The sequence below is a fragment of the Trichosurus vulpecula genome, chromosome 3 (assembly GCF_011100635.1).
Source record: "Trichosurus vulpecula isolate mTriVul1 chromosome 3, mTriVul1.pri, whole genome shotgun sequence".
Classification (NCBI taxonomy): domain Eukaryota; kingdom Metazoa; phylum Chordata; class Mammalia; order Diprotodontia; family Phalangeridae; genus Trichosurus; species Trichosurus vulpecula.
The window spans coordinates 350,062,639-350,080,768 of NC_050575.1; the positions used below are offsets into that span (position 1 = coordinate 350,062,639).

An 18,130-nucleotide genomic window follows, 5' to 3' on the forward strand; every position below is an offset into this window, starting at 1 on the left:
TAGCACTGAAATCAAGTGAACTCAGCAGAATCAGATTGGATAAAGGCTGACTGTGATTATACTCCAATACTTAAAGGAAGCATGGGAAAATTTACGTGAACTAATGCATAGTCAAATAAAGAAAACAAATATGCACAATAACGGCAGCAAGGTAAATAGAAAGAGCAACAAAAACCATCACCACAAACCGCAGAGTAGAATGCTCTCCAATTATAATTAACAAGCTTGACCTTGGAGAAGAGATGAGAAAATACACCCCTTTCTCTTCATTGTGGAAATGAGGGATTATGGGTATGTAACTTTGCATATACTGTTGGACTTAGTTAATTTTGCTGATCTGTTTCTTTTTTCTTTATAACATTTCTGTGTTATAAGAGATGACTCATTGAATAGGGCCAGGCGGTGGAAGAATATACTTAGAAATGAATGTGATATAAAAACAAGACGTAAAAATTAAGGGGCTAGGGTCTGGACCTGTAATTTCATTGGTATGGAGAACTTCCAGATGAGGAAACTCCCTCCACCAATATCTTTGTGACAACTTATTGACTTACAGAGTTGCCTGGGGCACTTAGAGGTTAAGACATAAAATATATGTATGAAGAAGTAGCTTTCAGATGAAATTTGCATAGTTTTGCACAGAATATGGATTCTGGCATAAATTTTGTTGTTGCTCAGTCGTTTCAGTCATGTCCAACTTGTTGTAACATCATTTAGGGTTTCTTGGCAAAGATGTGGAGTGGTTTGCCATTTCCTTCTCCAGGTCATTTTACGGATGAGAAAACTGAGGCAAACAGGGTTAAGTGACTTGCCCTGGGTCATACATCCATCTAGTAAGTGTCTGAGATTGGATTTGGACTCAGGTCTTCCTGACTCTAGGCATGACACTCCATCCACTGTGCCACCTAGCTGCCCTTGGCATGAATATATAGACTCAAATCACCTTGTAAAAGATATAGGATGATACCTCACTTGTATATAAATTGGCTTGATGGTTTAAAGGATAGCAGAAGTTATTTTATTTACCAAAAAGTGAGACAATATGAATCTAAAGAAGCATAGCCTCATGGATATAATTTGAGTTATTGGAATTTGGGGGGAATATAGGACTCATTTGCATGTAACTTTGTGAACAAAAAAGGTAAGAACTTACCAAATGAAAAATCACACAACTATTTTAGAGACTGAAGTATGTCTAAAAAAGGACTATCACGTTCCTAGGGGAAATTTGGAGAGTTTAAAAGTGAGTCACTAAGAGCCTGGAGGCTCTGATTTAAGCTCTTACAGGAGTTAGAGAAGATAGATGAGACAAAAGCTGAAGATTGAAGAGCCTGACAGAAGATAAAAGAAATAGCAGGCTCGGAAAGTAGTTTGTTTCAGCTCATCATTCAATTGAAACTGATTCAGTAAAGTTACCAGTGCACTCACAGCTGCCAAATCCAATGGCTTATGCTCCGTCCCCACCCTTCTTGGCCCCTCTTCATCCTTTGAGGTTGTTGATCACCCTCTTCTCTTTGATACTTCCTTCTGTCTAGGTTTTTGGGATACCACTTTTTCCTGGTTCTACTCCTCCCTATCTGATTGGTTCCCCGTCTCCTTTGCTGGATCTTCCTCTGGTCACTCCCACTAACTGTCAAACAGGGCTTTAGGAATAACCCTTTTGAGGGGAAGTATACTCCCTTGGGCCCCCTTCTCTTCTCCCTCTCTACCACGTCATTTGGGGACCTCATTAACTTCTGTGTGTTTAATTATCATCTCTATGCTGATGATTCTGAAATCTGCTTATCTAGTCCTGACCTCTCTGCTCACCTCCATATTCTCATTACCAACTGCCTTTCAGATGTCTAGGATTGGACATCTTTTAAGTTTTTCATCTTTTAAGAATTTAAGTTTAAGTCTTTTAAGAGTTTAAAATGTCCTTTAACATATCCCAAACTGAACTCATTATCTTTCCCCGATTCCAAATTTCCCAGTTGCTGTCGAAAGCCCTGCCATCCTCTCAGTCCCTGAGGCTCACAACCCAAGTGTCATCCGTGATTCTTCACTCTCTCTCACCCTCCCTTTCCAATCTGTTGCCCTTTGTAAGATCTCTCAAATACTCCTCCTTCTCCCTTCTGACCCACCCCACCACCCCCCACCGATATAGGCCCTCATCTTCTCAAACCTGGTCTCCTGCCATAGCCTGCGGGCAAATTTCCCTGCCACGAGTCTCTCCTCATTCCAGTCTGTCCTCCATTTAGCCACCAAAGTGATTTTCCTAGAGCACAGGCCCTACCATGTCACTCCTGCGACTCAATAAATGCCAGTGTCTCTCTATCACCTCCAGAATCAAATACAACATCCTCTGTTTGGAGTTCAAAAGCCCTTCATAACCCATCCCCCATTCCTGAACGCTCTCCCTCCTCAACTCCCCATCTTGACTTCTTTCACGTGCAGCTAAAATCTCACTCTACAGGAAGCCTTTCCCAGTCCCTTAATTCTAGTGCCTTCCCTATGTTGATCACTTCCTATTTATTCCATATTTAGCTAGTTTGTACAGATTTGTTTGCTTGCTGTCCCTTCACCCATTAGATTATAAGTTCTTTGTTGGCAGAGACTTGTCTTTTGCCTTTCTCTGTATATCCAGTGCTTAGCACAGCACCCAGCACCCAGTAGATGCTTAATAAATGCTTATTAACTGACTGGCTGCCTGATCAATTGAAGAGACTAAAAGCAAGAGCATTGGCTATTAAGAAAACTTTGATTGCTAGTTCTTTACTGGTCAAATCAAGACTACAGTTCCAGCTTTTGCCCTTTGGTGCCATTTAGAACTTGAGAGGTGAAGGCTCTCAGAAGTGCATTTTACCTTTTTCTCACTCCTTGCCCCTCCCCTGCCCCACTATTGTTTGAGAAGAAGTGAAAAGGAGAAATACAGGTAATGCTGCTGCCTTACTGTATAGGAACAGCTAGCTAGGCTGGTTTGCCTTGTCCAGAAAGTTAACCTGAATTGTCTGTTGTGAGCTCTTTTCTGATTGAGTAATGCAATATCTTGATAAATGAAGAGCTGGTAGAGCTGATTTGTGTAGCCCAGGGCTGGCTAGTCTGATGAATTTTAAATTCTCTGTTTTAGGGACATTGCTATTCAGATTAAGCAGTATCATTTTCTAAGTGCTGGCTTAGAAGGGAAGAGAATTTACCATTGAGGACCAGCAAAAAAAGCAGTTAGTAAAGAAGTGCTTTAATGTGGTATAGATCTTCTTGAGTAGATATCAGAGTCTGAACTCTAGATTTATGAGTTACCTGGCACACATGAGTTTTTCTTCCTCACATATTGCCCTACCAGTTTCCTGTGAGTTTGTGCTCATTCTTCCCTACAGATACTGAATACATTGGTGGTAGGATGTGACTTAGGTTTATGTGTCGATTTTGATGTATTTTATTACTTATGCATTTTCTGATTATATTTAAGTATCTATGATATTATTGTTATTACTGCCTAATGATTAAGATCTAAAATTCTGATTTTTGTGAGTAGCTGGTTGGGTATATCATTGGGGACTCGGTAGCTAGAGTGGTGGGTAAGGGGAGTATATTTTCTCTCAAAAGTGTTCTCTCTAAGTTGGAAATTTGAATGGGATTGTGCAATGATAGTCTGTCTCTGAGAATCTGTTCTTGTCAATGTGAAGGCAGGTTGAAGTAAAGGAGTCACTCATCATAGACTGAGTAGGTCTCAGCATGCGCACGTGAGATGTGTTCAGATCCAACTCCTTATGAGTAGATTCCATGCCACCAGCATTTTTAAAAAATGCACAGAAGAGAACAGAAGGTGCTTTGGAGGGAGATACAGATAAGCATGACACCTTTGAAACTATGTGTTGAATATACATATATATACACACACATATACATACATACGTATACACATATACACATTTTTTTTTAAAAAAAGAGCTGTACAAAACAGAGATTCACGTTTTCATACATAGCCCTCTTTCTGTTCTTCTTTGTGCTTGGAAATGTCGGTGTTAAGTTCAGAATAATAACCAAAAAAAAAAAAAGCACTGCAGTTTCCCATGGGGAATTGAACTTGCACTTCTCCTAGTCTATTCAGGGTCTAATGCATTATCCATTTGCAATGTCTCTGTGCTCATTGGCCAGCTCTAGAGGTTGTCTATATTCTGGATAAGAAGCATCCTTTGTCTGCTTGGTTTTTCCTGTGTAGATAGTTTTCTTGAGTTCCTTTAAAGAATTTTGGATCTCATTTAGCAGGCTTCACTGTCCCAGAATTTGATGCATTCAGCACGATGTCATCTGCAAAAGAAAAAAAAAAAGATGTCTCGTGGGCCTCACAATGTATTGGGAATTCTTCCTTTTGTATCCTGTGTTGGACCACTTTTATGACAGTGGCAAATATCTTTGGCAAGCACCTATCTTCTTGTCGTTTGTGAGTGACTAAAGCTTTTCTGCAGAGAAGAAGGTAGACAACTCTGAAAGAATAGCTAGTTTGATGTCCTGTATAACTCAGTATTCAATAGCTGTTTGGTGAATCAAATATAAGAGAGGAAATTTGTTCCCATGACCACTCTTCACATTTAGAAGGAGAACAGATAGGGGACTTCCAGAACAAAGCTTTCTGTTTCCTTCATTGGGCATAGTATGCTAACATCAGATGAGTCATTTGGGAAATTCTGTATCTGGGAAGCAGCCCCTCAAGGAGTGGGCAAAGTACAGGAAGCCCACTGATATTCCCAGAAGATAGGAAGGTAAACGAGGAGCCTGGGAAGACAACGTGGTCCAAGTTTTTGTTTTTTTTTTTCCCTTTACCCCTCTGTTGCTAATTTGAACCTAAGCAGCAGAGTGGTTTGTATGCCAGCCACTTCAACCCAGATTGTCAGGGGCACGGATGCTCTGTGGAGGGTAGGATTCCAACTCCAGGACAGCTTAGGCCTCTTCTTTTTGTGGCCTAATCCAGTGAGAATCAGTCAGTGCTCATTCTGTAATGTCAGCCCAGAAATGGAACTTGAGAAAGGAATTTAACAACAGTCCAGCTGCCTTCCTGAGGGGATTCCAAATCCAAGCTTATTTTCATTAGTTGGTTTTATTAGTTTGCATTTTAAGTCATCTGTTTGGAAACTTGTTTGTTTGCTGTGTCCCAACGCTTGTCGGCTTCTCTGTTTGGGGGATATTGTTTTTCTATTGAGGGTCTGCCAGTTTTATCACTAAGCCCTGTTTCATTAGCACTGGCATGCACCGAGTGCAGCATCAGCTCATGAGAGGAGGTCTGGCTGGGCCCTGAAGCCAGTCTTACTGCTTTGACTGGGGGCCTTTTCAAAGTCCAGAACATTAGGAATTGCCAGATTTGGATTGTTTATTGGGTTGCCATTTGAAACACCTACTGAAAGCCTCCTAGGCTTTTGGCTTTCAACATTTATTTTCATCAAGTGACCAGGTTGGCAATGTTTGCTTTATGGTCTGTGGCTAAGATGTGTATTTTTCACTTGGGCACCGACGGCTCTGTTGCTGCTGTTTGCCACGTGATGGGTTACTCTTTTATGTTTTCTTTCCCCTTTGCCAGCTTTCTATCTTTATACCTCTGCATTTCCTTCTTTTGATTTCTGTCCCTGGGTTCTTTGAGACTGATATTTGGGGGTTGGGGTGGAGGAGTGGAGAATATGGCTTTTGTTTTTATTCTTTAAAACATACTGCTACAAATTATACTTTATTTCCATTTCTATTTTTCATAAGGATGCTTTTTATAAACATACAGTGATTGAAAAAGGCTTCCTCTGTGCCAAGCAAAGTGCTTAGCCCTAGGGGTACAGATATAAAAAAAAGGAAGACAAATTTTGCTCCCAAGAAGCTTACATTCTATTGGGAGAGTCAGTACATAGAGAAGAGTGTGTTTTGCATCTGTAAAGTCGCAGGAGTGGTGGTGAGTGGAGCCACAAGAGAGTCAATTTAATGTCAGTTCCAGAAGTTAATGCTTGTATCGATTGGATTACCATGGTTCTCAGGCCAAGAAGTAGGGAATGTTAGGAGAGGAAGAGGGATGGCAAGACTATATAGCCTGTGTTGCTGAATATAATGGGGCATGTGAGCTTGTTGTCACTCAAGCATTTACCAGTCAGGACAGTTCAGCTCCTAGAGCAAAACTTCGAAAGCCGAGTTGATTACAGTAGTGGCGGGCAAATTATTTGGGATAAAGTAAAATAATTAAATTTATTGACTTAATAGATAAGCCTTACTACCTTTTTACATTTTAAAAAATAGCTGTTAATATAGTCTTTAGCTGCAGTCACTTGTTTTACTTGGTTTGGCACAAGATTTTGACACATTCCTCATCATGAAATCACACTTATCACATTGACTGTTAAGCATACCTTTGATGAACAGATTGTTGTTGTTATTGTTCAGTTGTGTCCAATTCTTTGTGACCTCATTTGGGGTGTTCTTGGCAAAGACACTGGCTCTAGCTTATTTTACAGATGAAGAAACTGAGGCAACCAGGGTTAAGTGACTCACCCAAGGTCACACAGCTAGTGAGTGTCTGAGGCTGGATTTGAACTCAGGAAAAGGAGTCTCCCTGACTCCAGGACTGGTGCTCTATCCACTCTGCCATCTAGCTGCCCCATTTGATGAACAAGATATCTTTCTATATCTAGACTTGATTATATTCCATAGTATTTCAATGAATAGATTTTAAATCAGGTGAGTTCCTAAGTCATTGGAGTGTGTTTATCTCCATCTCGTATATATTTCTTAGTCTTGGAATGTGGAATGGTTGTAGTATTCTGTCTCTATTTGAGAATTTCTGCAATTGTGGAACAGTTTGGCTTCTTATTATATATTTCCTAGAGTTCACCATATCTTCAATGGGGATAGGATTTCGCAGACTACTAGATGTAAAAAAATTCCCCAAATTTTTGGGTGGGTTGCAAGTTTTGTAGTCTAATGAAGATTCCTAGATCTTACAGGTTCACTTGTCCCTCTTCTAATGACAGTTTTGATATAGTTTTGAATGGAAAAGTAAGCTTCGATAGTAAAAGTTGTCTTTTTCCAGTCTTCATAAGGGTCAGCATCTGTTTGGTTTTTTTTTTTAAAACTGATCTCACTTTTTCCAGTTTCAAGGAGATAATACAGCATTGTAGAGAAATCACTTAACTCCTCCAGCAGCCAGGCCCTTCTGAAAGTTTTTGCTTGTTGTCTGAGGATTAATTGGGCAGTTTTGCAAGTTTGTCATTTCTTGATGTTTTTCATTTTTGGTCAGTTGCTTTGTGCACTCTACGTTGTACATGGTCCACTGTATGACTTAGCCTGTTTCGTTTTGGACTTGAATAATCATTTAAAAACTTCAATCAGAGCTAATAGTCATACAAAAAATCTTTAAACCACTATTGATTGGAGAAATGCATATTAAAACTTCTCTGAGATACCGCCTATCAGATTGACTAACACAACAGAAAAGGAAAATGACAAATGCTGGAGGAGATGTGGAAAAAATAGGGTTGCTAAGGCACTATTGGTGGAGTTGTGAACTAGTACAACTTTTATGGAGAACAATTTGGAACTATGTCCAAAGGGCCATAAATTTGTGCATACCCTTTGACCCAACAATACCTCTACTAGGTCTGTACCCCAAAGAGATTTAAAAAACAAAAGGGAAAAAGGAAAAGAACTTATATGTACAAAACTATTTATAGCAACTCTTTTTGGGGTGGCAAAGAATTGGAAATTGAGGAGACGGCCATCAGTTGGGGAATGGCCAAACAAGCTGTGGTATACGATTGTGATAGAATGCTGTTATGCTTACATGAAGAGTTCTACATCCCAGTAAGTATGCCAACATAACTGTTGCTGCAGCAAGCTTTGTATCATTGTAATAGAGCCATAATAATATTGTCTAGACCCCTTTATGGACTACAGTATTTCATACACTAAATGCTACAGGCTTGGCTGTCAAACAGATCAACTATATTGATCAAGTACCATCTGTGAGAATTTTCTGCGAGGCCCTTTTTACAAGGTACCTATTTCATTGCAGTATAGATTGGATTGTGATGACCAAATTTCATTCTTTTAATTTCTTTCTGAATTCCCTTCAGTGGCTGATTAAAGCTGAGTTATTTCTACATGTACAGAAAAAGCTAGAAATTCAGTTGATAACCAATACACCTAAAAGCAAACAACTGAAAAAATCTAGTCTGTATATTAAAATTATGCCTAAAATGAATCTAAGATTTTAAAAGGAAAAAAAAGAATACTGTTGTGCTGTGAGAAATGATGATCTGGATGGTTTCAGTAAAGTCTTATATGCACTGATGCAAAGTGAAGTGAGCAGAACCAGGAGAACATTGTACATTATATCTAATCATTTAATTATAATATTTGAATTGAAACATAACTCTGCTTATTAAGAGTTCTTAGAATCATTACTCAGCTCTGGATATTGATCTTGTGTTTAATTAAATGACCAAAGGAATGACCTTAGTTTTCTTTGTTGTTGTGTTTTTAAAGACTTCCTTATCAAATTAATTTGAGGAGATCTTATGATTATAATTACCTATTGATTCTGTTTCCTTTACAGAATGACAGGGAGAGAATTTTTCTCTCGCTTTCCAGCACTTTATCCCTTCCTTCTCAAACAACTGGAAGTTGTGGCCAATACTGTGGATAGGTAAGAAGAGAAAAAAGTGTCTGTCTGTGCGTGTGAGTGTGTGTGTGTGTATGTGTTGTGTGTGTGCACGCACATGTGTGTTTTGGAAGAGGTGTAGAGGGAAATGAAATAAAGTGAATTATTTTGCTAAATAGTCTCCTTCTTGAGGGAAATATTACAAAATCAGATTCTGAATCTCACTTTAGGTGCCCCTGCTGCATTTTAAAAAAAAATCCATCAACCATGTAGTACTGAATTTGGAATCAGAGGATCTGAGTTCAAATCAAGACTCTGCTACTTCCTTTTTGACCTCAGTCACATCACTTGGTGAAATGGGCCTTTGTTTCCTCGTTTATAAAATCAGGGAGTTAGACTAGATGTCTTGAAAGCGCCTTCTTACCCTTTATCCTATCAATACTGTACCTTGCTTTATGGAAATAAATATATTAATATAAATTTCATATCAGTCAGTTATTTGGGGTAAACTTAGTCTTATATACTAATTATAAATAGAAGAATTTGCTTTTTAAAAGAATTACTTGGTCAAGTCTTTCTGTAAGCCAAAGATCGTTTTTAATTTAAACAACTGTGCCCAACATATCTGAGTCATAAGAATCCAATATGGAATTTGCTTAATGTAGAACACATCTGCATATAATTATAAATTTGAATTTCCACAAGTTCAAGTGGTAGGGCACAGACACTGACCATTAGCTAGCAACAGCACATGGGCTGACCTGATCTCTTATGCTCACAAGTAGGAAGGCTCTGTCTATCTGAGCAAAGGGGAGATGTGGCCAAGAAGATAGAAAGGCCAGTCCATAAACTATGGCAACAGACCACAACAGACTACGTGCTGAACTTTCATTGCCCATTTATACTTGCTATGTTAGCAAGGTCATCTTAGACTACATATTTGTCATGTGTTTCCAAATCCTATAAACATCATGGCAAAAAAACTGAACTTAAGCAGGGTATCTATTGCAAGGGAGAAAACCTATCAGAGAGGTCAGTTGTGCTTTTGTTTAGAATTTGTTCCTATGAGCTAATTGTTTTTTTATGAAGAGCGTCTAGCTCTTAGCAAATGCTAATGTATTTGTATTTTCACAAATATATTTGAATTTTAGGAACTAAGAAATCAGGTCCAGCTAGCATTATACCTGTGAATAGTTGGAATGAATATAGCACATCCTAATGGACTCAATGATTAGCTTTGAGAATTGGGTTGTAAGCATAAGTTTAATTCCATAAGCCACACATAAAGTAATGATAATAATAATAGCTGACATTTATGTATTGCTTTTAACTTTTCAAAATATTTTACAAATGCTTTTTCCATGAACAAGAAACTCTATCTCCCAATTCTGGGCATTTTCTCTGGCTGTCCCCTATGCCTCAAATGCCCTCCCTCCTCATCCTGTCTTGGCTTCCCTGACTTCCTTTAAGTACCAACTAAAATCTTACCTTCTCTAGGAACCCTTTCCCAGTCCTTCTTAATGCTAGTACCTTCCCTCTCTTGATCATTTTGAATTTATTCTGTATTTGGCTTGTTTGTACATAGCTGTTTGCATGTTTGTCTTCCCCACCTTAGGCTTTGAACTCCTTAAGAATGAGGACTGGCTTTAACTTTCTTTGCATCCCCAGTGCTTAGCACAGTGCCTGGCACATTGTAGGCACTTGATAAATGTATGTTGACTGATCGATCCTCACAACGACCCTATGAGATATAACACCATTTTACAGATGAGGAAACTGAGGCTGAGAGAGATTAAGTGATTTTCCTGGTGTTGCATAGCTAATAAGCCTCTGGGATGGGCCTCAAGCTGAGGTCTCTCTGAATCCCAGTGTGGTATTCTATTCACTATATCCAAGAACAGCTATATTTCATATATGCATGCACTCCTTCACTGAATATTTATTAAGGACTGCCATGTGGAAGGCACTGTGCCAGGTACTGTGGGAAATACAAAAGTGAATAAGACAGAGTCTCTGCTCTCAAAGACTTTTCATCTCGAACTTTAGCTGAAGCTAAGGCCTGTCCCCAAAACAGAGTGAGATAAATTTATGAGAGAGCTGTATACAAAATGTGATGAAAATTCATATATTAAAAATGAATATTACATACCATTTATTAAATAGTTTAATCTCTAAAATATGTTTGAATGCAATGGGCTACTTCACAAAGTTGAAATATCTCATGGCACATTGATGTAGACTGTAGTAAGAAGTATTTAACTTTCTTAATTTTTTTTTTCTGTAGTGACAGCAGTGAATTGAAACTTCATCCTAACCTATTTCTCTTACTGCTGATCCTGGGAAGACTGTACCCTTCCCCTATGGATGGCACTTCCTCAGCACTCAGCATGGCGCCCTTTGTCCCATTCATTAGGAGGTAAGGTTCATACTCCATTGTAATATTGAAGGGGGGAGGAGGGGACTATAGGATTTACTTTGAACTTATTTTAAAGATATAGATATTAAGTTGTCCCTTCCACATCATGACTTTGCCCATCGTGGTTTCAATATATTGCAGGTCAGCATCAAAAATTAGATGGGAATTTCTTGGGACTTTTGCAGAAGCCGCAGACAATATGCAAAAGCCAACAGATGATGCAGAAAAGGCTTAGAAACTCAGAAACACATAAAATATGCGTATACTGTTGTATAATATCAACATATTTTATCTTTTAATACTGTAAACATACACACTTTCTTTTTTAAAGTTTAAATAAGTAAAAAATTTAAGTTTTCAAAAAGAACCCAAGAGCCAGCAGACAACACAGAAAAGCTACTACGCTTTATGCAGATTTTCCAGATCATGGGGACGCCATGCTCCTAACCCCTACGATGTGGAAGGCATAATTGTAGTAGATGAAGGTCACTCACTATTCTGGGTTTGATTCAGATCTTCTTGACTCCAGGCTCTGTGCTCTATCCACTGAGCTGCCTTGCTGGCTCCATATGCCAGGCATTATACTAGGTGCTACAGAGAGAAAGTCACATAAAGCAGATCCTACCTTCAGGCACCTTCTTTCTGTGGGAGAGACTGTGTACATACAGAAAGAAGGCAATTTAAAGAGGGAGGACACTAGTGGCTGGGAGGTCGGGGATTGGGAAAGACTTCATGCAGAGGGTGATACTTGAGCGGGAGTGCTGTGTGTGAGGAACATTGGGAAGGCCACACTGGCTAGATTATAGAAGGGGAAGGGGAGTAATACATTATGAGGCTAGGGTCTGATTGTGAAAGGCTTTATAGGCCAAGCAAAGAAATGGGCATGTTATCCCAGAGTTAATAAGGACCCTTTGGTGTTTGAATAGGGGAATAATTTTCACTTACTTTCTGGTGTAAAATTGGAAACCAACAGAGCTCTATTTTTGTCCCAGATCTAAGATTAATAGGCTGTGTGACCTTGAGTGAGTGGCTAAGATTCAGAAGGCTTAGCCTTTTCATTTTTAAAATCAATATAACAGTATGTATCTTGTTGGACAAGTAAGGAGTATTTCAAGGGCCATGATGATAACAGTTATTATTCTCATTTGGGACAGCTAGGTCATGCAGTGGATAGAGGCAGGAAGACTCATTTTCCTAAGTTCGAATCCAGCCTCAGACACTTACTAGCTGGGTGACCCTGGGCAAGCCCCTTAACCCTGTTTGCCTCAGTTTCTTCATCTATAAACTTACCTGGAAAAGGATATAATAAACCACTCCAGTATTTCCACCAAGAAAACCCCGAATGGGGTCATGGAGAGTCAGACACGTCCAAACAGCAACCATGAATTCTTATTTTTAAGGCAATGGTGGTAATGGTCATTCAGGAGTAATTAAGGATTTGGATACCTCTTAGGAAATTTTAGAAGTAGAGAGAAAGAGGGATAGGAATTAAAATAACATTTTGTGGGCAGAGAGAAATAGAAAGAAATGGGTTTCTGTTGATGTGTTTATTCCATATATGGTTTTCTTTTTATTCCCTGAGGGGTTTAGAAAATACAGTGCCTATCAGTGTGGTACATAGCTGTAGGATTCCAGGCCTCCACAAATGAGCCCCTAACGCTAATGAAAACGTCTTGTGCAGCTTTGAGGAAGCTCCCAGTAGATCTTGGAGTTGCTAACATCCTGATTAGCCTTCCATTACTGTCATGTTTACACAGCTGACCAAAGCTGGACCGGGCCTGGGACAGAAGGATCAGAGTGTCAAGCCAAAGAGCATGCCTTCTCTTGATTATCTCTGTAGTTTCCTGGGCTCTGCCTTCTGGTTTCATGTAGCTGCTTCTTAGGTGTCTGATGATGAGGAATCATTAAAATGAAATCGTAGGCAAGTGGCTGCTGTCACCGTTTGCTTGATGCACCCCCTGACCTCGTCAGCATCATCTGCACTTGCATCTCAGATGACTCATTCACCCAGCTTATTGGTTTTTGCTTCCCAAAAGGCGAGTAATGTCTGAGGCCCACTTGCTCAGCACTGGGTGATTCATTTTAGGAATATGAATGGCAAATCTTACTTGGAGGTTCCCCTTATTAAAACGTGTACTTTCATTATTAACTAAAAAAAAACACCAGCTAAGTAAAATCACAAAGGGAAACGTGGAAAAAAAGTGTGTACAGTCACAATGACATGGAACAAAGATAAGAATTAGAACATTCTATTAGTTTATGTTAAGAACATCTAATTCATGGAAGCCTTCTACTAATCCTCCAGAAATGTAAACACTGTGCAATGCATTCCATATGCCAGAAATTAGTACTTAATTGAAAGTACCTGCTACATATAGTCATTCCTATTTTATGAGTATTCCGAATACTCAAACTCTCACCTCATCCTCCAAAAAGAAAGCTCCATGACTAACAATAATTATAGTTAATATTGTATAGAGCTGAATATATGCCAAGCACTGTCCTAAGCACTCTATAATTATTTATCATCTCATTCGATCTTCACAACAACTCTGGGAGATAGGTACTATTATTAATCTCATTTTACAGATGAGTAAACAGAGGTTAAATAATTTATTTGCCCAGGGTGTCATAGCTAGTATGAGTCTGAGGTCTGCTTTGAACTCAGGTCTTCCTGATTCTAGGAACTGCATTCCATCCACTGTACCACCTCGCTGCCCTATCGTACATTACGGTGCCATGTTTTAGAGTTACATGGTATATTGCAACTCAACTTCTCATTGAATTGTTTTAAAAAATTAAAACCCATAATTTAAGTGAAAAGCATATCAATTTGAGTAAAAAGGCTTCCTTTCATAACTGCCTTAGATATTAATAAGATTTAGAGGTAGAAAGGACCTTAGAAATCATCTAATCCACTTCCACCCCAAGCCCATTCATTTTGCACATTAAAGAAAACAGAGGCTCAGATAGGTAAATGGCATGGCATATAGTTAGTACTAGGCTTAGAATTAAAAAAAAAAAAAAAGAATTTGAACCTCAATCATGTGACTCCAAATCCAGGGCCCTCTTCACTACAACAACAGCTTTCTTTTTGAGAAAAGTTCCCTAGAGTCCAGACAAAGGCCAAATTACAGTTGATTCCTTAGTCAACAGGCATTGATTTATTGAGTGTCCATTGTGTGTGACTCTCATGTAATCTAATATGAGCATTGTAGTAGAAATGTGAAAGAAATATTCGTGACATTAGCTCCTGTCCTCTGGGAACTTTTGATCTACCTGGGGATATTAAATGTACACACAAAAAATAATCATCTTTACTTCCCCCCCAAAAAAAGGTAAAAACAAGTTCAAAAGAATGTAAGGAACTGAGGTTCTTCATAGGAAGGAAATCCAGAGGGAAGACAATTCATGCCTATTGGTCATGGAAGACACAGAGGAAGCCAGTTTTGATATTGGGTTCTCAAAAAGCTTTTTAGTAGTGAAAAAATGAGGTGGAAGGGTATTCTTTATTTTTGAGAAGAGAGAGCACGTAAGTCACTTTTCTGTAGCTTTGTCAGAAGGTCCTGACTTAGGCGTTAAAGTTTGATGCTGGAACAAAACCGTCATTGAGGGTTTCACAGTTAATAAAAGGAGCTTGACTTGGCAGAGGAAGGACATTCAGTAAAGACATCTTGTTGATTCAGCTTAGCCCAGCCTCTGGCCTGCCTATGGCAGTCCACAGGTCAAGCACCAGGAAGGAACAGGAACCCCTTGTGGCTTTTTGTGTTCAGATGACCAGGAGGGGATGTCAGCAGCCCGAGCAAGCCTAGCTCCCTGAGCTAGTTAAGTCTCTAGGATGATTGCAATACCTTTTAAGGAAGAGAGCTAGACCAACCCACAAGGATGGGGCTCTGGCAGATAGTACCCTGACCACATGCGATAATTAGCTCATCCCTCTAAGCCAAATTGCCTTTTTCAAGTCATCAATGGCTTTTAGCCTCCTGAAAGAGAGAACAGTCTGAGAACACTCTTTATTCACCTGATCTAGGTGGGCAGTTGGCAACTAATAGAGAGTATGTTAGTAAAATACTGATACACTCTACTAAAAGATAATACTTCTTATCTCCTGAGAGATAAATAGGATATAATCTTCAGCTTTTTTTTTTTCACAATTGTAGGGAGCTATTGGGTTAAAATACAAACTCTCTCAAACTTAGTTCCCCTTTTGGACCAACAGCATATACTTCTGGCCAGGGTTATAGGGACATTCCTTGACCACTGAGCATAGCAAAATTAACCAGCCTACATGGTGATTGAATCTATGGTCTCAGCCACCATGTTCTAACCAGCTGAGCTGACTGCCCACAGATGTGTGTTAGTGTATTGGATATGGTTCCTTTGAGGCGCATCAATTGCATGAGGGCATCTGGCAGTCATACTGAGAGGCTCGATGATTTGCTTCATCTGAGTATAAAATAATTGATGGTGTTTGATTTTTTTTTAACCTAGGATTTATGTATAATGCAAGTTGCTGTTCGTGACCTACATGCAGATACAACACACATGCATATATGTGCACATAGACACCAGGCAGCTTCCTGGTGAATTTTAGCTACAGATTTCTGATTTTTAATTCTGTCTTTAACTTTCTTTGCCCCAAACTTCTCGGGCAGATTTCAGTTGCTATTTCTGGCCAAAGGTTAGGGAAAGGTGGGGACCAATTCTCTCCCTTGTCTCGGAAGTATTCTGTCACCGGATGGACAGGGATGCTGCCTTGAGTGAAGAACAAATTGAATTCTGATGACCAGAAGAATTAGTCACATGGGAGAGTGTGAAAGATGGAATGCGCAGATCTTTCCCAGTTTCTCTGTATCAGTCAGTCGGCAGGTTTTTACTGAGGACCTAACCTGTACTGTGGTGGTTGCCATAGATTCAAGGGAAATGTATTACACGGAATATTCAACAGTGTAAACAGGAGCCAATAGTATGTAACTGATGGAATTATTACCACTTTGGAGGTAATATTTCTAGACAAACTTGCCTCCTAAACAAACCTGAATACGCAACACAAATCCCATCTTCTCCATGAAGGTTTTGCTGATTCTCCTAGCCCACAATGACCTTCCTCTCCTTCTCACTCCACTGAATTCACAACACACCTTGCTTTGTAGCCCCCTCCCGCTCTTACTCTGTATTATTTTGTACTGTATTTATTGGTTTGTTCGTGTGACATATCACCTAGACAGTAAGCCCCATGAGGCCAAGGAATTGAAGCTTTCGCTCTCCCCTAGCACCTAATATGTCATCCTGTCCATGAGAAATACTTAGATGTTTACTGAACTCTAGAAAACTTCATGTGTGTAGATGAACAAATGGATGCAAACCGTACACTTCCCGTTCATTGAAATTTTAAAAATAAATCTCAGTGGAATGTAAACTCCCAGGGCCAAGTCTGTGTCATTTTTCATTGTTGCATCCCCAACTGATAGTAGGTATTAAATAAATGTTTCTTGCATTTAATCCCTGTTGTGCTAGGAGGCATCATAGTGACCTCATTAAACAGTAGTCATATCCATGGGGTTGGGTAAGTTGTGTTTTGTTTTTGTATGATAATTTATGTAGTTGGAAGAGTTCTCATTAGCCTTTTGAACACTGAATAGAGCTGAAGTGGAATTTTCCATCCAGTGGGAGCAGAGCAAAAGGTTGAACAGAGACTGTGCCTAAATGAATTGCACAATGAGAAGGGGATGAAATGCTCCAAGGATAGACTTTGGTTTCCTCTTGGTGTCACACACCTTCACCTGCTACTCTTTCACCAACCAATTTTATTTTTCCTTCCGGTGTCCTGTGCTTGGGAATTTATTTACTCATCTGTTGAGTTTTAGGCAGTTCAGATCTTTTCATAAATTTATTACATTCATGTACTTTTCTAAGTGGGAGGAAGCCTACAGACCATCAATTTCTACTGTCCTGTCGTGTCATTAAGTGAATTAGTGACAAAGGTAGGGAAATGTGACCCCTACAAGCTGCCACCCCCAGGCATGTCTTCATTAAATTCACCACAGGGGAAGCAAGATTGGAAGGATCCCAGCGCTTGTCTCATGGAGGCATTGAAGAAACCCATCCCTCCGTTACTTCCCAATAGCTCAAACCGGAGCCTCAGTAGCTGTGTCTGAAAGGAAAACCACCCCTATTGCCTTTCCTTTTTGCCTTTTCCAAAGCCTGCCCAAATGTCCTTTTAAAATTTGTAAATGGATTTTCAGTATATTTTCTCTCCAGTGCCTTTCAGCTGTTGTTCTCTTGAAATAACTTATTGGTGAAATCTGCTTTTCTTCTCTCTGACAATATCAAAATACAAAGAGCAATGGAAATCAACAAAGGAAACCTACACTATGGAAAGATCTTCAGTTGAAATATGAAGTCAAGCTGAACATCAAAAATTAAAAGACATATGTATCTTATATTTTTAAAGAATTTCATGGGCATTTTCTGATTGCATTACTCATGAAAAATAACAACAAAGAAACAAAGAGCGGGTCGTTTCAAGAATATTCTATTGAAAAATAGTACAGGGGTGTGTGTGTGTGTGTGTGTGTGTGTGTGTGTGTGTGTGTGTGTGTTTTCCCTTGGAAATTATGCAATCCGAGGAACGATCAGTTTTCACTCAGATTGTGACATTGAAGGAGTTTATTTTCGGTTGCCCAGGGTTGCCATTTTTGTAACGCTGTGCCTCTGAAGTTGTTCTCATTGGCCATTTCCTGCTCTTGTGGCAGCAACATAAGAACTGTCTCCTTCAAGGGAGAGCATCACCTTTATTATCTGATCTGTCTTCCCAGAGTCCCTTAGAGATTTTTGAGGAGGCAGAAATTGTTTTACCCACGGGGAAGTGAGCCACAGAGCAGTGAAATGGTGTTAGAAAGGAGGACAATGCCTGTTTATCTTTCTCTTCACCCACCACCTTCCGAAAGAAGCCCTTTCCTTTCCAACTTTATCTCCCATTTTCCCCTAAATACATCCATACCAACCAATATAGTCTATTCTTGGTTTCCCAAGCATGCCTTGATCTTAGACCACCTATGACCTTTGACCACCACCTTTTGCTGATGTTGTAATTCCTGCTTACA

General features: G+C 39.4%; 1 protein-coding gene across 1 annotated transcript in view; it reads left to right on the plus strand.

The window, feature by feature from the left end:
- THADA (THADA armadillo repeat containing) overlaps positions 1-18,130 on the plus strand; it is a 445,161-nt gene that overhangs the window by 183,538 nt on the left and 243,493 nt on the right. The window contains exons 27-28 of the mRNA XM_036750973.1: positions 8,564-8,653; positions 10,893-11,024. Coding sequence (XP_036606868.1) covers positions 8,564-8,653; positions 10,893-11,024 — 222 coding nt within the window. The remainder of the gene's footprint in view (positions 1-8,563; positions 8,654-10,892; positions 11,025-18,130) is intronic.